General features: G+C 36.2%; 1 protein-coding gene across 7 annotated transcripts in view; it reads left to right on the top strand.

Annotated features, from left to right (window-relative positions):
• Window positions 1-25,223, top strand: part of LOC112824959 (histone deacetylase 9) — a 636,385-nt gene that overhangs the window by 193,167 nt on the left and 417,995 nt on the right. For 6 of the 7 annotated variants that reach the window (XM_073898929.1, XM_073898933.1, XM_073898930.1 and 3 more), the window contains one exon: window positions 2,470-2,532. In XM_073898929.1, the coding sequence (XP_073755030.1) occupies window positions 2,470-2,532 (63 nt within the window). Of the gene's footprint in view, window positions 1-2,448; window positions 2,533-25,223 lie in introns of those variants that run through there. The other variant, XM_025872991.2, reaches the window with a different exon arrangement.

The following is a 25,223-nucleotide window of genomic DNA, read 5'->3' on the forward strand; positions in this document are numbered from 1 at the left end:
ACTCTTACATATTCCAGTATGAACAAATAAAAGGGAGGTTGCTCTGGTTTGGGGAAGAACCTCTTCTGGAGAGGACTGTGAGTTGACTCCCAGGTCCCACGGCATCCTGAGGGACAGAGTTTGAACACCATTGTAGCAAGTTCTAAATTTCCTCCCAGGTCTAAAATGCCATGCTTCGGTCCATCATCTCTGAGGTAAATTCCTAACTCCACAATATTTCCATGTCTTGAATTTTATGTATTGATTTCTTAACTGAGTGAAAGTTTGTTTGTAATATAAATGGAATTAAATATTTTTTTGACTGATAGAAACATAAGATTTTCTTGTTTTGTCTTAAGTCACATGCACTTTGGAATAACTTCTTTTTTAAAAAAGAACTTGTAACTTACTGGTCCGAATATAATTTTGTAGGAGGTAGAAGTTAATCTACGAAAGAAGGAAAATTCAGTGCGGCTTTCTTCAGCAGTGGGTTATCTGCCTAATGACTTAGCACACTTCCTTCCTTCCACCCAAACTCTATGTCTCCGTGTCCTCTTTCCCCTGCCTCACACTCTGTCACTCTGTGGTTGACCAAGATCCTTCCTTCATCTGATTGTCCTGGGAACCTTGAAACACTCTGCTTTTCCCCTTTCCTTCTCTGTTGCGACTAACGCGTTAAGAATTATTTTCCCCGCTGATCTGGTTTGGAAAAGCAAGAAGAGTTCTCGGGACTAGTGGATTAACACTTTTGGGTGTGCCCTTGGGAGTGGTTAGATGCTACAACACAGTTTGTAATGCAGAATTTATTTCTCATAGAGAAATGATGTTATAAGTGTACACTAGAAACTATAGAATGTTTAGTAGTGTATAGTACAGTTCATTTACTCTACAGGTGAATTCCACAATATGTGTTGGTCTGGGAGCCTATCAAGTGTTATAAATGCTATTTTTTTATAGAAAAGTTGGATCTCTGTTTCAGGTAGAGATGAATGCAGAATATTCCTAGTTGGGGACTGACCATATTATAATGGTTGATCCCGGGGTGCATATATTCAGTGGTTCTGCATCTATCCATTAGACAGACAGCATCAACACTTTCTTTTCCTTTTTCTTTTCCACGTTGAATTTAGCTTAGAGGCTGAAATAGAGGGAACATTTTCAGATCTGAGCTATGTTTTCTTTTTAATTTGATAGACTAGAAACTGGATGCAATAAAATTGAGAGGTGGCACTAAGATCATATTAGTATTTGTAAAATGGACAATTGCCTTATATAAATAGCAAGTAAAAAATCAAGCGAGTTCTTCATAAACATTTTATTCTGGGGCATGCTTATTTTCTGAAACTACCTCTACTAAATCTCCTGTCAGTCTTGAAACTAGAAGGCAGAAAAGCTTCTAGTGCCACAGCCAACTGCAGTGGAGCCAGAGAAACAGGCAACAAAAATAGAACACCAGGATTGCTGTGCGTGGGTGAGGCAGAAACCACATTATGAGCAAAAGCTTCCAGTATTATTTTAGAACCAATACAGAGCTCTGCACTTCTCTCCTTTCTCTTCCAAAAAACACATACTATAAAAATAAAATGAAATTAAATGTATGTGCATTTGCCCTCTTAGAATTATGATGCTTAATTTTTTTTTTTTTTTTTTTTTTTGCCTTCCTTTCTTTGGAGGCGAATCTCCAGTGTGGAAATACAGTGTGTAAAGCAAGCTTGGAGGGAGGAAAGAGTTAATTGCTTTTAAGGCCCTGTAATAGAGAATTATGGTTTGAAAGATAGAGGCTGGACAGCTGGGTTTGCTGGGGTATTTTTAAATGCATTAATGCAAGCTCCAATCACTCGGCCATGCTTGACCTATTTTTGGCTCAGGCCGACCATTGTTCTATTTCTGTGCCTGTGGGCCATGCCGTTGTTGATTCATATGCAAATGGATTATCACTAGCTTTAGCCAACTTGAGCTGAGAGAGACCAGAGAGGGGGAAGAGACACACACAAACAGATAGAAGGGCACCGGCTGAAGCCACTTGCAGGACTGAGGGTTCTTGCAACAAAACTCTAGCAGCCTGAAGAACTATAAGCCAGGTTTAATTGGTTTCTTTTTCTCGTGGGTAGAGTTAATATTTTTCTACTTATTCTGACAAAGCAATAACCCCGAAGCACATTCCTGTTTCCCACCTGCTTTTAGTTTCTGGGATAACCTAAACTCCAGAGAGCCATAGCATCCACTCGGTCCTTTCTGCTTTGTACACAGGTTGGTAACATAGGAAAAGTGTCCAGATCTTTTTAAAAAAGTGTATGTCCACCTTAACAGAAAGGAAATCCTTGTTGAAGTTGGTCGGCTGCTGCCTTTCCTCGGGGAGGAGGGAGGACCAGGGAGGGTAGCTCCTGGGGCCCGTGCACTGAGCAGCGATGAATCTTTCATGTAGCTGAAGTAAGAGTGATTGGAATATGCTGCAGACAATTTACGAGAGTGACTCGTGTTTTTCCTCAGATGGGGTGGCTGGACGAGAGCAGCTCTTGGCTCAGCAGAGAATGCACAGTATGATCAGCTCAGGTAAGATCCTCTTCCATAACTGAGACATTTTATGTGTGAAAGGAGGCTGACTTGGGAAATGCAGCTAAGAAAAAGCACCTCTCAAGGATTTGCTGCTTTTTGGTGTTGATGTTGCTATTTTCTTGGTGCGTCTGTAGGGTTTAACTTAGATCCCTTCCATTACCGTTTCTGTGCATATTCAGTGTTTAGGGACGACAGCTTCTGAATGAAATCTCAAAGCTTCTGATGAAGGATGGGACTGAGATAAGTAAAATGTAGCTGGGGGTGCTTTGCCTTACTATGCAACTAGAAGAAGGAGATCTGTACTGATTGCAAGCTATTCTAATGGGACTTTAAAAATCAGGTAAGTTCATACTGGAGCTTCAGTTTAAATTGCAGCCTGCGCTAGCCTGATGATTTTATATTTACAGTGTGCATCCAGAAGCGCATCTATTTATAGACCTACCTTCTGAAATGTGTTTGCTAGGAGTTGCAAAGGTAGTTTTAATGTGTTTTTTTTCTCATCATCAGCCCCAAATGAAACTATTTAGGATGGAATAAAATTATTATTAGCAGATGGTTATTTTAATTTTCTTGAAAAACATTTGGAGAGTCTAGCATTGTCAGGCAGATGGACGGCATAGCACACACATAAAGGTGTTACATGCAGGTGCAACCCTTGAAAGAATAACAGTAACAGATTCTAGTTTCCGAATAACAGTAACAGATTCAGTTTCCCCGCGCGTATGTACTTGTGCCTTCAAGGCGATGTGCTGAGGAGATCAAGCTTGTCAGCGTTATCAATTTCTATTTGTGAAAAGAGCAGACTCTCCGGGCAATATCACTTAGTTGTAATTGTTGCTCTTCATATTTAATCCTACAGCCAGTTCCTAAGGCTTGGGGGCTTTATATTTCCGTCCTCTTTGGAATGCTTCCGTCTAAATTGGCTCAAAGTTCTCCCTCACGTCTTCTGAGTTCCTATGTGGGCTTAATCGTAATTCTAGATCACCACATAGATCTATGCAAAGAATGCAACATAAAGCAGCATTTGCTTGGTAGAGCTAGGATGTGAAAGAAATATTCCACAGGTTGGCACGATGTCTGTTTCAGTGCTGAGCACCTTCCCAATTACGGATCTATGTTTGAAGCAAGTTTTCTTTAAACCTTGGTCAGTTGTGATGATTTTGAGATACTTCTCTTGTCCTGATTTTTTCTTGGACTCAGAATAAGAGAATAATTTTGTGTAATTTGATATGTTTACACTTACGTGACAGGAATTATATTAATTAGTGTCCGCTTATCTGAAGCAAACGTACGAGAATTTTAATACGGTTTATTATCTTCCATTATCTTTGTGGCTATAAAGTTGACAAGAGGTTGGGGAGGGGTCAGCTGGTGGGTCTCAAATGGAACTGGTCACTTAATTTAGCATTTAATTTTTAAATATCGATCGACTTTCTAAAAATAACTGTGTTAGGGATCTTTTCGGTACTACACTTTATCCTTCAGTCCTCGCCTCTGTGTAACAAGTTAAATGTTTCTTTCACATGGTAGAAACAAAGCTGTGCCTTTCAAGCAGGGACTGGCTGCTGACATTGAATCTCTTGCCACAGGCTACAGGTGTTTGCAAACCTCACCGTTTTCAATGTGTTTGATAATCACATGTAACTTTACTCCATTTTTCAGTTGAGATTGCCATTTTCCTGATGTTAAAGCAATAATATTTTCAAGCAGGGAAGTGCTTGAGACTGTCAGTGCCGTTGTCGGTTCTGCAGGAAGGGAAACATCCCTTAAGCACCAACTATTAAATGAGAAGTGATGTAGATTGACATTAACTCCCAAGCCTGTCTGGTATAAATCAGGAACTCCAGGTTCTGTTTATTTTTAAAATTTGAAACCTGAAATCATGTGCATCCATACTACCATGTTGTGTAACATTTGATTTTGTTTAATATGATACAGCCTTAAATTTAAGTCCCCCAGTCTTTATTGTGTAATTCCTCTGACGCATTGGCTCTCAAACTTGGAGTCCTCAAAAGTATTTTACAAAATACTGAAGCCTCAGTCACACCCCCCGAGTTTCTGATTTAACTGGTATGGGAACTAACCTGGAGACTGGAATTTTTAAAATCTTTTGAGCAAATCGAGGGTGTAGTAAACTTTGAGTATCATGGATGTACCAGTAGGTGGAAGTGATGGTGATCCTGGTGACCCATTTCAGTAGGGTTTTCCTTTAAGTTAATTGCTAAATTTGGGGTGTGTTTGTCTTAATGTATCTACAAATTTCATTCCACTCCCTTTTGGACCAGCGGCATGGATGTGATTGATACGCATAGGAATGGATGGAGTCTTTGGATCTGAAAGAGATATCTGGTGGCAGTGCAGAGTGTTGGAGAGAACATTGTTCTGGGAGTCAAGAGCTCTGTGTTCTAGCAAGAGCCAGTTGTATAACTGGTTACTCATCTGTAAACTGAACAATAATGACGTCCTCCTGTTTATCTCTTGGCATTCTTATGAGGTTCAAATGTAACAACATGTTATTAAAGTGCAGACTCACTATTATAACTATTTTTAGTGAGGGAACCTGGGCTTCTGGCTATTCAATACTGTGCTCTATCTTGCCGAACATAGATGAATTTGATTGTATGTCACATGGAACAATGATGTTTTGTTTTGATAGTAAGTTTTATTTGGTTATTTTATATGCCAGCTACTTTTTTTGGTTTTCCTGGTCTAATCCAGGAAAGAACTAATCCTTTCCTTGTGCAAATTGTGACTGTAAATCAGAGTAGCTTGTATGTGTGTGTGTGCATGTGTGTTTTGTAAAATGTCTCATTACATAATAAAGGCCAAGAATTTGCAGAATATGTAATTGAACAGTGAAACCCCAACAGCAGATTTCTTGGATTATTGTTTTAAAAAGCTTTGCTTTATTGTTAGCTATTGCTTTGAAGTTCCCATTTGCTATTTTAGTTAAACTGGATACTATGCATTAATAAAGATGATTTTCTTCAGAGTTCTTTATAGACTGTTGAATTGCAAGTATTTTATATGGTTCCATTTTTTCCCCTAATATTGACTCAGCTAAGCAAGACATTCTAGGTAGAACTAGGTTTCTACAGCATGGTCCGCTAATGTGTTTAGTTAAAAAGCTCTATAATATTGAATCTTGGAAGTTCTTATGAGTGACACATTTTGCTAGGTCAATCTCTACTTTTGTGGCTTGTGTGGGCCAATATAAGTGATAACTGTGACCGACACTGAAGCATGTACAAATGCTGACTCAGGTCACTTAGGAGTAGCTGGCAGAATTTGGGGTGTTCTCCTGTTGCCAGGCATGTTGCTTAACTTGTTGGGCAGCAGAGCTGTCCAGACAGTATTGGAACGATTACTATAAAAGAATTTCCTAGAGTTTGTACAGCATTAATGTAAAATACATTTAAAATAAGGAAAACTCATATTTTTACTATGTATTCTTACTTTAGGGTATAAAAGAAAAGCATTTAAATCTAAATCCTGAATTTCTTTTATGGAAAACATATCTTCACCTTTCAGAATCCTTCCCCCCCACACCCATGTGCATTGTTGAGGGGAAAGGAATATTTTAGATTCAGTAGCCATTTATGTCTGCTTGGAAAGCAGAATCTAATTATGAAAATGTAATTCTGTGAAATGCTTCTGTCATGTCAAGAATCACTTCTGGTATTTCCCATAATTACTGTTTTGCTGTTCTGTAACCTAAGTTATCTTCACCTACAAGGCTGTTATCAATTTGAATATCTGATAGGTAGTGATCAGAAAGCTAGTTATCAATAGGCCCATTGAGGAGGGGACAAGAATGAGTATTTTCTGTTTCTGTGGGAGACACCAGTGGAATAACTGTTCCATCCATTAAGCAAGAAAATTCAATAAAACCCCTTAGAAGACTAAAATAAACCCAAATTCTGAATTTAAAAATGAGGATTTTGATTTCTGAAGATGAGAAGTTTGAAAACTACATAATTTCTCACCATTGATAGAGAATGAAGTGATTCCAGAATGGTGTAAACTGGCGAACACTCACCCTGCACACGTGTGCGTGCGTGTGGACACACACACACACACACACACACACGTGACAGGTACAATATTCAGCATTAAGTGTGTACAGACTGTGATACGACCTAACATATCTCAGAAACTAATAGTCAAGGAAAAAATGGGACTTGAAGGTTTTTGATCCACACAGAGAGCCCTAACAGGGCCTGCATCCTAGGCCTCTTTAGAATTTTACTGACAAGATAGCAACTTCCTGAAAATTCTCACTGACATTCTCAAATCTGAAGAGAAGCAAACTGAGTAGATATCCTCAGCTTTTGTGGTGGTGGTGGTGGTTGTTGCTTCTTCTGAGTGAGAAACAGTAGAAATGATTCTGGAAAAGAAACTAGTGAAATGGGTGAACAAACCCTGCCTCTCTGGAGAAATGAAGGCATCAGAGCAAAACTCCAAACTGGGAAAACGATCCATAGGTCTTTTCAACGAAATACCCTTTTCCAGCTAATCTTAGATCTTCCACCAAGAAAACGTCAATTTACTGAATCCATGGAATTGTCTAATAATTGTTCCCCACAAATAGAGCTCCTTAATAAGAACATAAATTTCATAAGACAAGAGCTCAAAGATGAGATGATAAAACAATAACATGAGATGAAAAAGGATATTTTAGATCTAGGGAAACAAATTGAAAATGAAAAAACCATGGTAATTATAGAACAAAAATATTCAATAGAAATAGCAGGAAGCAGAACAGACACCAGTGAAACTCTTTACCAACAAAGGGGAAAGGTTTAAGACAATCACAGGGAATGAAAAAGGAAAATGAATTCAAGCAATTGGAAAGAAGTGAATTAATAAGAAAGACAAAGGCAGCATAACAAAGAGATTATTTATATCCCTGAAGTTGATTTTCTAAAGCAATGAAACAGAAGATAATTTTGTGAAAAGATGAAAGATTATTTCATTGGAAAAGAAAAAAATAAGTCTGTAGATTGAAAAGCCTCTCCTCTTTAAGGACAATTTGCTGCAAATGCTCATCACAGAGTCATATCCTAACTGGGCTATTGATTTTCAAATAATAATTCTTCAGGGAGTTCAGCAGGTAAAGGAGAGATCTGTGGTGGGGGAAGGTGGGGAGGAAGGGAATGTATGGGATTCAAGAAGGTTTATCAAGAATCTCCAACATTTAATGACAGAGGATAATGAAGAAAAATCTTGGAAGTTCAAAAAGAAGTGTAATCCAATGGTCCATCCAGGCAAGAGTTATTAAAATATAGAGGAAATAGTTAGGCTGGTCAGAAATTCCCAAACATGAACTAAACTGATTGACAATGAAGCCCACACAATGAAGAGATGAATGTAAAAGGAAAAATGAAATTGAGAAGTAGAGAAAGCATAGTAAGATTAATGGGGCAAACAATGAATCTGTTTAAACAAATATGAAACTGCTTATGGGACAGAAAGCAAATTTTATAAAGTAGGGCGATGTTCATAAACATAACCAATATGAGGCATTAAGGAGAAAGAGGTGAAATGGAGGGATGTGTGAAAGTGCTGATATTTTTCTGAGCAGGGACAGACTCCCTGCTGCTTAAAATAGAAACACAGAGGTTAAAAAAAAAAAGACTCCAAACACTGATTTTTTTAAAAATAATTTCCTTATTTAACCCTAGGAAGATCTTTTTGGAAATGGTACCTTGTATAGGAAGGAAGCATTTAGGATGTTTATTGTCCCTTCAGTTGCAGTTTTTAATTCTGTTAAAATCACTCAAATTTAATGTTTTTTAAAGAAAAATAGTATCAATGATATGATCTCACTTTTATGAAGGTATATTTTGTTTATCCATCTCCCGGAAGAATTAGTACAAGATAGAAAGAAATCAGGGAAAGTTTCATTTGTGTTGTGGTGGTTCTGTGGCCGGGGGGGGGGGGTGGGGTGGGGGGGGGGTTGTCTTCATCATCGTGCTTTTTCACCTTATATGAATTTTTACAATATGCCCGTATTTTCTACGAAGTGTTTTTTACACACACCCACACAAAGCTATTGTGCCAAAATCCTAATGATGTTTAATTATAAGTAGTAGGTAAATTAGGTTGTCTTCTGCTGCAAGTAACAGAAAATCCTACTCAAAGTGACAAACAAGGAAATTAATCACTTAGTAAAATAGCAAGGTAGTGGGCAAGACCAGGTGGTCAATAATGGCAACAGTATACAGATCCTTCAAACCACTCCCCTCTATTGGCCTTAGAGTTAGTGTCATCATAGGCCTGTTTCCTCCAGAAGGCAGGAGTTGACATGTCTATTTATGCATGACAAAGTCTGGAGACATAGAAGAGATACTTTGCTTCCTTGCATATTTTCTTTAGGAAGTTCTACCCAAAATTTCTCCAGCAAATTGTCCTTCATAATTTATTGGCCAGAATAGCATCATCGACCCATGCATTAGCCAGTCACAGAGAGAAGAATAGGACTCCCATGATAGCTCCTTAGGGTCTTACTAAGCCTAGGAGGGTGGATGCTACAGCTAATCTTTTAGTTTTTATTAGCAAGAAGAAAGGCGGAGAAGAATGCATCTTAGCTAGGCACCAGCAGTATTTGCTACAGTGTATATGCTGGTTGGAATTTTCTTCTTACTTGAGAGAGAGTGAGTGAGAGAGAGAGCATGAGAGAGAGGGGGAGGGGCAGAGGGAGAGGGAGAAGCAGACTCCCTGCTGAGCAGGAGCCTGATCCAGGGGTGGATCCCAGGAGCCTGGAATCGTCATCCAAGCCTAAGGCAGACACAACCAACTGAGCCACCCAGGCGCCCTTCTTTGTAATTTTCTTTAGTTTGTATTTCTTAAAATATAAATAATTAAATGAAAGAAGTAGACCATGTAATTTCTTTCAGTTGAATTGTGAGTGTTACTTCATTTTCATGAAGATATTCATCATTTTAACACTGATAATTTTTTTTTACTAATATTGAGTAGAAAGCCTTTCTTAGTACTATCTGTTGTTAGAAGGAACACAAAAAAGAGTAGTTATGGAAGAATACTGGGTGTCTGTTGGGTTGTAAATCATTTTTTAGAAGAGGAAAACCAATGCTGTAGACTAATGTATTATAAGCATTTATTATAAATTTGAGTAAAATATTCCTTTAATGTTGTCTTTGAAGGATACAGAAAATATTAAGGGAAATTTATCTAATGTATAAACTTTTCAGTACACTGAAGGAGGATTATTTTTAAAATATTCAAAATGCAATTTCTTTGCCAGTATGTTGTTATAATTATTACATTTTCAGAGTAATGAACAATTTTAACAATCTGGAATAGTAACTGCATTTTAACAATTTTTTTTCTGAATTGGAATACTTTGAAAACAATTTAATTGGAATAAAAGCCCATGAAAATGACTTTAAAAATAAGCTTTCTGTAGATGAAATTCACAGATATTTTGGCATGTGCTTCAAATCAGAGTGGCAGTGCTGTGGTCTGTCCCATTCTTGAAAGGAAGATGAAGTGCCAGTGGTTGGCTTGGATGCATGGTGTCCTTACTATGGGCAGTTTTCCCTTTTTTCATCTTGGGAGATTGACAATCAGGAGATGAAGGAATGAGAAAATACCTTGTATCTACTAGTTCCATTCTACCCCTACTAAGTCACTTGCACAAAACAAATTTAATTTAAACGAATTTTTGCAATATTAAATGACCTACAATTTAAGTGTTATCAGAGAACATTATGTTTAGGGTTACTCTATGATGCTATGGTTCATGAATATAAAACTAAGGAGTTCTTATGCTTTAGAAGAGTATCAGTTACATTCATTGTTTTAATATTAAATTTTCCATAGTGAAATAAGTGATAGGCCTTTTATATATAGTGCTTTTAAAATACCCATTAATTAAATCCAATGAAAACTACATTTAAGGAAGAAGGAAATTTACCAAACCACAGAGTGTAGCTAGTCATTTACTTATGATTAAACTCTTTGCATGTTGATAAGGTTGGAAATACCCCAGAACGTCATTATTTTTTTTTTTTTTTTACTTCTTCCGCTCATGGCCTACCACTTATATTGAAACATTTAATTTATAATTTATATTCAGTATTGACACAATTGTAGACCTGTGGATGTCTTTTTCAAGTACTTGAGGTAAGTTTTGGTGGGTGTCTAAGGCATGACATATACCCAAACTGGGTTAAAATAGCTTTAAATTTTAAAATTTGAAGTTAAAAGCAAAACAAAAACCAAGAAAATTTCACTGAATTTCCATTAAATTACATTGTGGCCTGGGAGTTCTTACATTAGTAAAAACATGTTTACCCAGAAAGTTTTCAGGGAACCCCACGTGGGGTGAACTAGAAAAGCTCTTGGTGAATTGAATATGATTTAAATTTTACTCTTGACGGTGGTTTTTAAAAAGTTTTTATTTAAATTCCAGTTAGTTAACATACAGTGTAGTATTAGTTTCAGGTGTGCAATTTAGTGATGCAGTACTTAAATATGACACCCAGTGATCATTGAGACAACTGCATTCCTTAATCCCCATTGCCTAGTTAACCCATCCCCACCCACCTCCCCTCTGGTAATAGTTCTCTGTAGTTAAGAGTCTGTCCTTTGGTTTTGCCCCCCCCCCCCCGCTTTGAGGGTGCTTTTTAAATCTGCTTACAAATAGAATTCAGTTGTGTAATTTCAAGTGTATGATTTTGCATCAGGAACCATTCATTTTAGATTTAAAAAAATATCACAATCAGGGGTGACTGGGTGGCTCAGTCGTTAAGCATCTGCCTTGGGCTCAGGTCATGGTCCCAGGGTCATGGGATCGAGCCCCGCATCCTGGCTCTCTGCTCCACAGGAAACCTGCTTCTCCCTCTCCCACTCCCCCTGCTTGTGTTCCCTCTCTCGCTGTCTCTGTCAAATAAACATAAAAAAATCTTTAAAAGAAATCACAGTTACCATTTTCATGGTTTTCCTGCCACATTCCACTCTAATTGTTTTGTCCCAGTTTAGGAGGTCATTGGTTGAAGCCTTACATTTTCATCATTTTTTATCACTGTTGTTCTTCTTATTGACATAATAAGCTAATGTTTCAGAAGCTTTTTCTGTTTTATTATTTAATCCTTCCTGCAGTTTGAAGAGATCTGTAGTAGTTACAGCAACATTCATATTTTGCAGATATGGAAACAGGTTCAGAGGAGCTTACTGATGGTGATCATGTCTAGGAACTGGCAGGGTCGGGTTTGACCTTGATTTGTTTACCATGTCTCTGTTTCTGTTGACCATGTCTCTGCCTCTTTTTCTCAAAGGGAAAGATATTTTGCATAGGATAATGTGTTTCATATCTGGTGCTAAAAATATGGAATCATCTATATTTATATATAAATGTCTAGGCATACTTCTTAGTGTCCTGGGAGGTTTAAGGCACAAATAGGCAACTATGTTGAAAGGCTTGGTGGAGGAGCCTTACTTCACATTCTCAGGGCTTGATGATGAAATTGGTGGAAGTTAACACTCTCCAGGGCTGAGAGAGTCAAGGCAACCTCCAAAGTTCCATGAGACTTGATGATAACGCAGTGTAATGTGCATACACTGTGGACAGAACCATTATCTCCAGTGCATTTGGCATGTTTGCCAATGCTCACAGTACATCTTATAAGTCATAAAAGTAAGGTTTGCACCACTTCAGAAGAGCACATTATTACTAATGTAATTTAGCAGAAGAACATTTTTGGGTTTTTTTTCCCCCCAAATGTTAGCCCCATGGGGTTCAGTGTGTTTTTTGAACAAAATACTAGAATTATACCCACTTCAGTCCTTACCTAGAAATGGGGGGTGGGGGAGTCAATAAAGTCTGTGTCTCTACTCAAATCCTGATCTCAACATGCTTGTCACATTCTTAAGCCAAAAGAATAATCTAGCTAACAAAATCTTACTGTATTTTGAATATATATTGGTCTAGTATGGGTTCAGTTTGGACATTTTAGGTGAAAACTGTATGGCAGTGTTTTTATGTACCAATATGATATTCCATTTTACTTTATCTTGAGTTAAATTTATGCATTAAATTCACCAGTTGGGTACTAATGCAACTCTTCAAGAGCCAACTCCTTGGTTTCCATGAACTAAGTTTTATAATTTTATTGGCTATGAGAATCTTGAGCCATCTTTATGGAATACATTGTGGAGTCATTATTGATTGTCATGTTAATGACCAACATAATTTATTGCTTTCCAGGGGAAAGAAGCTTTCAGAAGATCATTAAATGCATTAAAATCTGCAGATGCCCACATGTCTGTGTCTCTCCTTAGCAGGCTGACTCCTTTGGGTCAGTTATTCTTAGCCTGGGTATTTCTATCTTATGGCATCGCAGGTCTAAGATTAGCTTGTTAGGCGTTATCATGCCATCTGAGTTACCTCCTAATATAACTCTACACTGGAATGATTATTTATAGAAAGAGCATTCTGTCATTTTTGGGTTATTTCTAGTAGTTTAAATAAAGAAGAATAACATTCAAGTGAAACCACAGATTCCTTCCTGCTGCCAAAACAACATGATAACTGTCTGCTTAAGGGGCAGTAATGTTTAAATGTGTGCTTCGGGTGATTGCAGAATTCTTTTTATCTCTGCCACCTTGACAGAAAAGGGAAGACTTGGGGTATTGATGTAGAATGCTGTGGAAAGGCAAAGAAGCAGCTTTGATGCTTTCTGTCACATAGCACAGGAGACTCTGGTTGATGATGACAACAAGAGACACACAGGGTTTATTTTTAGAAACAGACATTGCTAAGCTCTCTGTTTGGTGTTAATATGGCTCATAAACAGGGCTCCTCGTTGTTGACCCTTCCAAGGAAAATGGCATTTTACACACACACACACACACACACACACACACACACACACACACTTTTTCACTTTGCAAGAATGACTCTATTATTAAGAATATAATTAGAACTTTTTTAAAGCTAAGAAATCTAAATTCTCTAAAATCTCTCTGAAAGATATACAGTATCTTTTAAAATTCCATGAAGACTGGGTCTTAAAGGACGGTTTATGAAAAACAATCAAACGTTATAAATACAATGAATATACAGATTGGCTATACACTGGAAAAATAAGTGAATGTACATCATAAATGACTCAATAATAAATTACAATACCTGTAAAATAATGTCATCTATGCTTCTGGCTTTATTGCAGCAATATATGAAATATAATTATAAAAGATATTATGACTATGATTCATTAATTAAGTTGCTGATTAAGTAGATGAGACAAAAAATCTCAGTATATAAAAAAAAGGAGGTAAAAGCCTCTGCTAACTGTTCTGGTATAACTAACTCTTGTTGAATCCAACAAATTTCATGTAAAAGAAAATGTAGTTTCACATTCGAGAAGTGATCTCTTAGCTTACTTAAACTGTAAGTTTAATTCAGATCTTGGTAATTGATATATTGCTTTAAAATTAGAATTGTGATTTTACTCTCTTAAATTTGCATTTTATAGTTCCTGATTATTCACTCATGTTGCTAGATGATGAAATGCTAAAGTGGTATGTTAGTACATTTTATGTTACACATTAATTGAAATGCTTTAGAACAGAAAACTTAGAGCTCTATAAGAATAGTCATAAACTTATTATTGAATTATTTACTGAAAAGCATATTATGTTTTAAAAGATAAATCTTGTGCTTGCATGCAATATAAGAAATCCACAGACCATTAGAAACTTGAAAAATGACAGACAAAAACAGGAAACACAGCAATTCAAGTGTATTTTCAAAGAAGTCCAGATGTAAATAAATTCAGAGGCTTGGAAGTAGAAGCAATTGCAGAAACTCATTGCATCCCAACCACTCTTAATTAGCAGGTTGAAGGTTTGGGGAGATGATTTAATTGCTTGAAGTTGTAGAAGCTGAGTTGAAATAGTCATTTATTTGTCCATTTTTTCGCTCAAAAAATGTTTGAGAGCCAACCATGTACCAGATATTGTTTAAGGCACAGAGGATACAACTATGAAACAAGATCAGTAGGCATATATTTGACTGATTGTTCAATTGAATGATGGATGGATAAGGCTACTTTAGACAGTAATAAGTACTAAGGAAAAATAAAAGAAAAATGAGATAGAAGATGATTGATGGAAGTGAAGGCAGTGTTAGTTAGAGGAGTCAAATAAAGCCTTTTCAGGAGGCTAAGATCTAAAGAACATCTTCCCAATAGAAGTAGGTTTCCCCTCAACATTCATTTGATCTAGAACAAATAGAATGAAAGCAGTTAGAATGGAGCAGAAAGTGTCCAGGAGCTATTTAAACCTCCACTTACCTCTGCCTTGTGTAAAGAATGGGGAAGCTTTTATCAGTGGGTAGATAAGAAAGCCAAGGGAAGGCTGTTAGCTATAGATTTTCTCTATTTTCCAAAGAGAGGTTTTGGAATCAGGTGACCTCTCCCTAGGATTGATGCTTTTGGCCAGAAATTAAGGACCTTTTCAAACCACTTACTTTTGTTCTTCCCCAAAGGTTCATATTTGCCCTTCATTCCAGCTCTAACCTCAAATATGCTGAAACTTCTTACCCAAGCAGTGTGAGACATCCTCGTAGTTTAGTGAAGTGATGAATTCCTCTTCCCTGGGGGCCAAAAAGACTGGGGACAGTATATTCTCATTCACTGAAGTTAGAAGAGACGTCTGAAAACATTTTCTCAAATTTACAATATTTCACACTTTTTTAAAGGGGTTGTATAATACAGTATTCATTACAGGGATATTTATTGAGCCCTTACAATGCACCAAGTATTTAGTTCAGGGAAATCAAGGGATAAACAGCAACTTTGTTGTAGAGCTGTAGAACTATAACATCTAAACAAAATGTTTAGAATACATTGTCTTCATTGTGTTGGGAAGTGGATAGATTTGTGATTAATTGTTACAAAAGTTGAGTAAGGAAGTATTTAGATCTATTTTTAAAAAGGGAGAAAAGGCAATGTGCTAAGAGCTATTTCCCCCATGTTCTGCTTTCTCATGGGTAGGGAACAATGAGGCATACACATAGTAGGATGGGCAAACATTTTTGAGGGACTGACACACGATCTCACATGCTTGATGCCTCATGGGGTTTTCCCTCAACATTCCAATTGGTCTAAGTCAAAAGGAATGAAAACACAGTTAGAATAGAGCAGGAAGTGTTCTGGAGCTATTTTAAACTCCACTGAGTTCTGCCTTCTGTAAGGGATGGGGAAGCCTTTATCGGTGGGTAGGTGAGGGAACCAGGGGAAGGAGATTTCTTTAGCCTCAAGAATACTGGGACTGAGCCAAACTCCTGGACAACCTGCCTTGTTGGCTTCACAGTGTAGCTTGAGGGAAATAGTTTATAACTACATTTTTTTTCCTCCAAGGATTGTCTCATTTAATCAATTCAATTATTGAGTACTTGACAATTGTATTTTTAGGCCAGATTTCTGGTTTATCTGTTATTGCCGTGTGTGTGTGTGTGTGTGTGTGTGTGTGTGTGTGTACACTAATAATCAGCTATTTCCTTTTTCAGAAATACCTTTCTGCTGCTCTGTTCCAATTGTCTTTGCTGGGAGAAATCCTAACTCTTAAAGCACAGTTCAGATGTCTCCTAATTCCCCTCATCCCCTGCAACACTTTCCCAGTTATGTATATTATCTTCTCCCCACAACCCCTCCCCCATAGTTCTTTATTACTGTCTTAGAAGTTCCCACTCTCTGTCTCACACTGTGGTTATTTATGTATGTGTGTCCCCATCCCCCCCATTAGTTATATTATAAGCTCCAAGAGGAAAAGGATCATGTTTTACTTCTATTTTTATTCCCTACAGTGCCTAGCACATAATTGATCCCTAAGATGAATGATGAATGAATGAGTGATTAAAGAGTACAGTGGTAATCAGCGTCTGTTTTTATAAAATTTTTATTTTTAAAAAATGATTCCTTTTATGTAGAAAATAAGTCTTTGGTTTTTTGTTTGTTTTTGTTTTTGTTTTGTTTTTTGTAAATTTGAACATTATAAACTTCTTGGGATGTTAGAGCCTTTGGCTTCAAATTAAAACCATTCATTATAGAATTAAGTCAAGAATGACCTCCTGTGCTTTGACAATATGTATGTGATCCTTAAATATTTCAGTTATTCTTAGGAAAGGAATTTTGTAATTTTCTTATTTGACTTGATATTTTTAATCAATAATTCCAATAGAAATTTCATGAGATATGTGCCTGCATTCAACATATTAAGTGTGAAATAGCTAATTTAAGACTGCCTGAATATAAATGCATTCTTTTTGGTCCAAGAAGAATAAATTTGGTTGTGAAAATGATTATAGGTGTACTTTTATATTATTCAAACACTGCTTCACATTATTTTCTATTTTTCTTCTTTGTGAAATTTTTATGTAGAGATTGTTTTCTTAGATAAGACAAAAATGGATAGATTGCTTTTGGATAACAGCATCAATTTGAAAGTTTTACCCCTCAGATTGCTATTTAGAGCTCATCTCCATTGATTCAGGTATTATTTAATTGGCTATATTCTTTGAGAAGGGAGCAATGGAAAAGATTTTTTTGGTAAACAATTTAATAATCAAATGTTGAATGCCAAGGGTATCAGTAATTTAAAAAAGTAAAATGTCAGGACAGGGAATTCACATAGTGACTTATTAAGGAAAGACAGATGGAAGGAGTGAATCAATCTCTGTACACAATTATTCAAGGAGAAGAATGAAATAAATATATTTATGTCCAAGTGGGAGAGGAACAGTGAAGAGAATTAGTGTAATATAAGTTGGAAAAGATGTAAGTTTTTTCAGGGAAGCTTTGCTCTGATTTAGCCTTAAAGCTCAGCACAAGAAAGGGTACATTAAGGCTGTTAAGGCTCAGAAAATTAATACAGTTAGTTCATATAAATGCAGGCCAAGAAAGGGGTTGGATAATAAAACCAAATTTTATAACATAGCTGTTGAACTCAGCTTAGTAGAGCACAGGAATGAATATATGCCAGTGTTCCCTCCCTGACTTTGCCAATTGTGTGTTCTCATCATGGTGAGTCCAAGGTAGGTTTCTGACTGCTATAATAGTTGTATTGAGAGGATACAAATCAAGGTTGATTGGCTTTGGATTTAGAAGTTTCTCATTCTTATATTAAGCATTAATAAGAATTAGTTAAGCAAATTAATTAGGCATTAATAAGAATTAGTTAAGGCAAATTTCCAAAGATTATGAGTTTTGCAGCTATAAATTCAGTTACTTGGAATCACTCATTGGTTTTCTTTTCTGAAAGGTAAACATAAAACTGTTAGAAAAAAGTATTTGGGTACCAAGTTAACCTACTTTGTATGCTTTAAGAAGGAAAATAATATAAACAGTCTCAGGCAACAGGTAATTAAACATAATAAAAACAATGCTCTTAATCTGTGATCACTTCTTTCAGATTTTAATCAAGAGTCAACTCTCACTGTCCATTATCCCAATAATTAAATGGAAGTTCTCCTGTATCGTTGGCCTGGAAAGATCAGTGGTCTTTTCTTTTTTTTCTTCAGCAGATAGTCCTAAACCTGAATATAAATATAACTCTAGAAAACTTTGTTTAAATTCATTCTAGAAAATCTTCTCAGTTTTTTAGATGACTAGAAAGCATATTAAATTTCTTTGTGGACATGGGGGAGAGAGCATCTTTCAATTTGATTTTCTACTGCCCAACTTCCTTGCGCAATGAACTAGTATGTAGTAGAGATTTTCTTCATGCTTAACTAATCATATATGTGAGAACCATTTTTCACATATACCTGCCATCATTGGATACTTTTGCCAAGCTGAGAGATGAAAAATAGCACAGCATTACTTTCTCTGATTACTGGTAGAGTTGAATGATTTTCTTTCTTTCTTTCTTTTTTAAGATTTTATTTATTTTTGACAGAGAGAGAGCACATGCAGGGGGAACAGCAGAGAGAGAGGGAGAAGCAGACTCCCCACCAAGCAGAGAGCCCGATGCAGGGCTTGATTCCAGGACCCTGAGATCATGACCTGAGCTGAAGGCAGACGCTTAACTGTCTGAGCCACCCAGGCACCCCAAGTTGAATGATTTTCATATGTTATTGGCCATTTGGGTTTTCTTTTATAGAGAGATAATTCCAGGAATGAGAGAATGGTTAAAAGAGCAATGCCTATCAGTGAATGTTACCCTGTTAATAGATTAAATGAAAAAATCATTAGAGGAAAATATTCGATAAAATCTAATACCCTTCTAGGATAGAAACTCCTTGTAGGGGCGCCTGGGTGGCTCAGTCGTTAAGCATCTGCCTTTGGCTCAGTTCATGATCTCGGGGTCCTGGGATCGAGCCGCACATCGGGCTCCCTGCTCTGCGGGAAGCCTGCTTCTCCCTCTCCCACTCCCCCTGCTTGTGTTTCCTCTCTTGCTGTCTCTTTTTCTGTCAAACAAATAAATAAAATCTTAAAAAAAAAACCTCCTTGTAAACTAAGAATAGAAGAAAGTGAGCATTATCAAACAAAACCCTATCTAAAACTTTGTATTTACTGGTAAAATTAAAACACATTTTCTTTAGCATCAGGAAGTTTGTCTTTGGAGATCCTAGTCAGTGTTCCAAGACATGAACATACAATAAGGTGTATAACAATTTGAAAGGAAAAGAAACTAATCCAACTAATCCAAGTTCAGTTATTTAAACCCCACTTCCCCTCTAGTAACCATCAGTTTGATCTCTATAGTTAGAAGTCTGTTTCTTGGTTTACCTCTCTCTCTTTTTTCCCTTCGCACATTTGTTTCTTAAATTCTACATATGAGTGAAAGCATATGGTATTTATCTTTCTCTTACTGACTTATTTCGCTTAGCATAATACTCTCAAGCTCCATCCATGTTTTTGCAAATGTCAAGATTTTGAATTCTTTTTTATGGCTGAATAATATTCCAACTTCTTTATCCATTCATGAGTCAATGGACACTTGGGCTGTTTCCATAGTTCTGCTATTGCAGATAATGCTGCTATAAACATTGGGATGCATGTATCCCTTTGAATTAGCATTTTTATATTCTTTAGGTAAATAGTAGTATAATTGCTAGATCGTAGGGTAGTTCTATTTTTAACTTTTTGTTGAAACTCCATGCTGTTTTCCAGAGTGGCTGCAGCAGTTTGCATTCCTACCAATAGTGCAGGAGGGTTCCCCTTTCTCCACATCCTTGCCAACACTGTTGTTTCTTGTGTTGTTGATTTTAGCCATTCTGACAGGTGTGAGGTGATATCTCATTATAGTTTTGATTTGTATTTCCCTGATGATGAGTGATGTTGAGCATCTTTTCATGTGTCTGTCTTTTGGCCATCTTTGGAGAAATAGGTGATGGGGATTAAGGAGTGCACTTGTGATGAGCACTGGGTGTTATATGGAAGTTTTGAATCATTAAATTCTCCTGAAACTAATATTACACTGTATGTGAACTAACTGGAATTTAAATAAAAATCTTTTTAAAATTTTAAAAAAGAGTTGTTTGCTAAAGTACAAAGTCAGCATTAAACAGAAAGAATTAAAAAGATTACACAAAATGGGATACAAGATGATACCATTTACATAGCAATTGAAGCTTTATGGAGAAATTGGTAAAATTATTGAAGAGCAAATAAGAAAACCTGAATGAATTTGGGAGATACTGTGTTCATAAATTGGAAGACTGTGTCTTTAAAAGATCATTTATTCCCAATTCAATCTGTAAATTTCCTTGTCATTAAAACAGCCAACTTTCTTTAAGAAATAGATAATTCATGCATAATACAAAAATCAAATGTACTAAATGGTATTATATAGTAAATGTAAGTCTCACTTCCACACCAACTCTACCAGCCTTTCAATTCTCTGCCTCATTGGTAGCCCGATATCAAATTCTTCTGTGCTTTATAGATGCATTGTATGTCAGTACAAGTTCATTTAAAATGCTATCAGAGAATATTGCATACTGACTAAAACTCAAATGTTAAGAATAAGTGCACAAGTGGCAATTTTGTAACACAACAAATGAGAAGAAGGATAGATAGGAAGTCATAGAAAAGCTGTATTAACAATGATTGGTTGGTTGGGCAAGGGACATAGATAAATAGATCAAAGGACCAAAATACAGAATTATTAATAACTTTTCATATGACAGAATTGCATCACATACCATAGTCAGAGGACATACTATTAATTAAATGGTTTGGGAACAATTAATGTGTTCAATTTATAAACTCATAGTCAAATGATATACTGAAATATCTGTTTTTATAATACCATTGTTATTCAGATAGGTTACAATTTAAACTTCTACAAAGCCAATGTATAATGTATGCAGGGTCTTGCATATTTATAGAGGGATGAGAAGGAATTTTTTAAGGTTTGGGAAAAATTTTAGTTAAGTTTAACTAAATTAGGTGACAGAAGTACTCAATATTTATATAGCTCACCAACTTTCAAAAGACAATTTGAGATTGATTTAAATAAAAGATTCAGATTTTAGAGTACTGTGCAGTGAAATAGGGATGAAAGTTTAGTCAAGGAAAAAAGGTAGATACTCTGTAAAGCCTCACAAAATACTAGTGAGTGCCTAAAAACACCAATGAGTAAATAACTTTTAGGCTGAGGCCTGAGTAACTTGAAGAGCCCAGCCATGCACAGAAAAAGCATTCCAGGTAGAAGGAACAGCTGGTGCAAAGGCCCCTAAATCTAAAACATATTTGGCTCTTTTTAGAATAAAGGCTAGTGTGGCCTTTCACACCATTTTCAACAAAACAGAGGGAAAGTGAATAGTTCGGCAAGGACCCTTTGCATATTGCATCCAAACTGCCTTTTCCAGCAAACTGAAAATGACATAGTTCTCATACTCTTAACATAGCGTTTCACAAGCTCTTCCTTGTCTTCATACTTCATTGTCTTCACACACCAATATCTGGTAGTTTGTCTTTAGAAAGCACCATTTGAATGCTAAAGGAACAGAATTTCTTTACCTTTCTATTTTTCCATGCATACCAGAAATGTGCTGAATGTAATTCTTTTTTTTTTTTTTAAAGATTTTATTTATTTGAGAGAGAGAATGAGATAGAGAGAGAGAGCATGGCGGGGGGGGGTCAGAGGGAGAAGCAGACTCCCCGCCGAGCAGGGAGCCAGATGCAGGACCCGATCCCAGGACTCCAGGATCATGACCTGAGCCGAAGGCAGTCGCTTAACCAACTGAGCCACCCAGGCGCCCTGAGCTGAATGTAATTCTAATCCCAGTGTATGCAAGAACAATTTAAATATTCCATGGCATAGTAAATGTGATAGCTAGAAAACTTGGTGTATTGCTTTATATGTTCATTCATATTTTTATGAAACTAGTAACAGTATGTCAAAGAGTTCAGGAATAATGAAACCGATGAAGAAACACCAGCCTCCCAGTCTCACGGAGCTATACTTTATTGGGGATTATTTAGCTCAGGGCCTGCTACTCTCTGTGTGAAAGTAGGTAATTTCGTTGTCTTGACATCTATAAACCATGAGGGGAGTTGCCTAGATTACTATTAAGGTCCCTCCCAGCTTTAAAAAAATGTCAGTGAGTCACCTTTTTAATCACCTAAAACAGATCAGGTCATAGCATTGTCTTTCTTGTACTCACTTCAAAAGTAATTTTGATGGAACAAATTGCCACAGTAATGTTTTAGTCTCTCAGTTTATAATACTACATATTTTAAATATATATATATATATATATATTAATTTATTTGGGAGAGCGAGAATGAGAACGAACAGGGGAAGAGGGAGAAGCCGACTCCCTACTGAGCGTGAAGCCGGACACAGGGCTCGATCCCAGGACCCTGGGATCATAACCTGAGCCGAAGGCAGATGATTAACCGACTGAGCCCCCCAGGTGTCCCAGTACTACATATTTTAGACTTAGAAACTCATTCTGCTCTGATTGGTTATAACTTTTGTCTGAAGCTTGTGCTATGCCTTGATGGTTTTGAATGTTTTACCTATTCACAAAAGCACTGGTCAGACCTGTTTACGAAGAACTATTCAGTAACTGTTATGACTTCCCTAGTTTAGTTTGATAGTTTAAAGCAATCAGAACAATCCCCTCCTCTTTGTTTTGCATGCATGCACTATGTGTGTGTATATAATGCATGTATTACAATTATAATTGAATTAATTTTCTATTTCCCTTTACTGTTCTTCTAAAAGTAATAGAAGGCAGAAGGAAAACTATGACTACGTACTAACCTCTTAGCTTAGAACCAGATATTATTTATTTCCACTTTAGTAATGAAGAATAACATTTTACTGTTAATCAGAAATATAAGGCTTTATCATTAGTGTTCATTTTTTTTCCTTCCAATCTCTTTGACCAGTGACTACATTTGAATTTTCTAGATCTTTAGAATTGCATTTCATTTTTTAAAAAAATAGATGTTATTTTGGACTAATAAATATAGCAGAAATTTCAGTTTCAATAGCACTCTAACAGAAATTATTACAAAGAAGCAGAAAGTTTATTTAAATGCTTTACTAAATATTACCACTTAATATATTTAATTGCTGCAGTCAGTTAGATAAGGCATCATTTCCACCCATCTTTTTTTCTGACCATGTATTTAAATCAAAGGACTTATCTTCACAAAAATAGTATGTTGGATTAAGTACTACAGAGTCCTTAGGAATTTTTTTATTCATAAGTTTTTCTAAACCTCAGGTTTATAGTTAATATTGTTAGAATTCAGAAAGTGAGAGAGACTATATTGGTTATTGGTTCTAGAGTCTTATTTTATTGGGTTTTACACCTACTCTGGGTGATATTTAAATGATGCCAAAGCTACATGTTGCAATCAAGATAACAACAGTATTTTTTCCTTCTTTCTCATTCCAATCTTTTGAAATGTAATGCATGGAAATTTTTCTTTCATATGTTAAGTGTATTTCATTGCTGAATATAGTGTGCCTTACTGAAGTATTCACTTCTTTGCCAAAAACACATCAGTCATTCACAAATATTCAGTACTCTGAGAATGAAAATTTTTTTAGCTACTTGGGTAGTTGGTGAAAGCCAGTTTGCAAAGATTTCTAACTCCACAGCGTTAGACATTATTATGTGGAATCTAGGGCTTAAGTATTAACAGGGCATGAAATAGAATTTGGTATACATTTGGTGAGCTACAATATTCTAGACCAGGAGTTATAGCTGGTTAACAGAATCCTGTTAATCAGTCCTCTGTCTTGTTGATGAGATAAAAATGCATTATGATTTTGGAGAACAAAACTGGTTCTCTCCCTGAACCATTCATTAATATCTAAGAAAGTATCTGTAAGATAAAAATAAAATCCCTGAATTAACTAAAACATGGAAATTCGTATAAACAAACCTAAGACCTTGAAGAATGCCTGGCATGTAATAATCGTTCCACAAATGTTTGTGGGATGACCAAATAAATGAATGAATTGAAAATCATTTACAACAGCTGATATTTAAGCTGCATACGTACCTTTGTCCTTTCCGTGTTTCTAGTCCCATTACTTGGGTTATGTAAGCATAAAGATATATAAAGAATATATTTTAAAAGCCAATATTTGATTTGATAAAAGTAAGGAAGATCTTCTCTTTCTTTGTTATGATACTTTTATTAAGGCTATATTATTATTTTTATGAATATTAACTATGTCATACTTGGAATATGGAAAACCTTCAGTGACTAAGGTTTGGGTAGCTATTAACCTTCAGACAAAAATGGCATTTTCCTTTAAATTTTTCATCCACCTGTAGGCCTCTTTCTATTGGACCACATTCTGTTATCCTAAATTACTATGTGCACTGTAGTTAGGGAATAAAAAAGGAAATGATCGAGCCTGTTACTTTGTTTTCTAAAGTAAGCTTCAAAAGACCCTTAGTAAGGATTTCTTGTGTGTAATATATATTCAGGTAAGTTCATATACGTAGATAATGTAGTTTGGCCATAAGAGGCCAAATGCTTAGGTCTTTAGTATGTTCTGGATTGCTGATGTTATTATAGTATAGTATCTTTCAGAAAAGAAAATGTTACCCTAAAACATACTCAATATCGTATTTCCTTGAAAACACTAACAGGAAAAACCCAACTCAACCTTACTTACTGCTTTTAGAAGAGAGCCCTAGAGAGTGTTCTCACGTATGTCAAATTTAAATTCTAGGATAATGGTAAATGAACATCTGATCTGGCTTCACTGGAAAATCAAGCATCTTCTAGCATAAAAGTAAAAAATTACAAAGAAGGATTGCTTTAAAGGACCAACATCTGATACTAGACTTCTTTTTCTAAAATAAAAAAAAGTCAGCATTCTCTATACATTTTAATTTCTTTTTGAATAATCATGAATGTATAGTCTCATTCCTAATTTCTTGGTTCAAAACTGGCAATCTTACACTTAGAAAAAAACCATGTTTAAAGACAAACACTTCTGGAAAGGTTATATGCAGCACCAGGTGCTTATGGGCATTGATGTCAATGGGCTTCACTTTCATGATTGCTTCATTTCACAGCCTTCCAACTTCCTTCCTTCCTTCCTTCCTTCCCCTCCCTCCTCCTCCCTCCTTCTCTCTTTCTATCTCTCTCCCTTCTTCCATCCCTCCCGCTTTCTTTTCTTTTCTTTTCCTTTTTTCTTTTCTTTTCTTTCCTTTTCTTCTTTCTTTCTTT

The sequence above is a fragment of the Callorhinus ursinus genome, unplaced genomic scaffold (assembly GCF_003265705.2).
Source record: "Callorhinus ursinus isolate GAN/ISIS: 27379988/994484 unplaced genomic scaffold, GSC_fseal_2.0 scaffold12, whole genome shotgun sequence".
Lineage (NCBI taxonomy): Eukaryota > Metazoa > Chordata > Mammalia > Carnivora > Otariidae > Callorhinus > Callorhinus ursinus.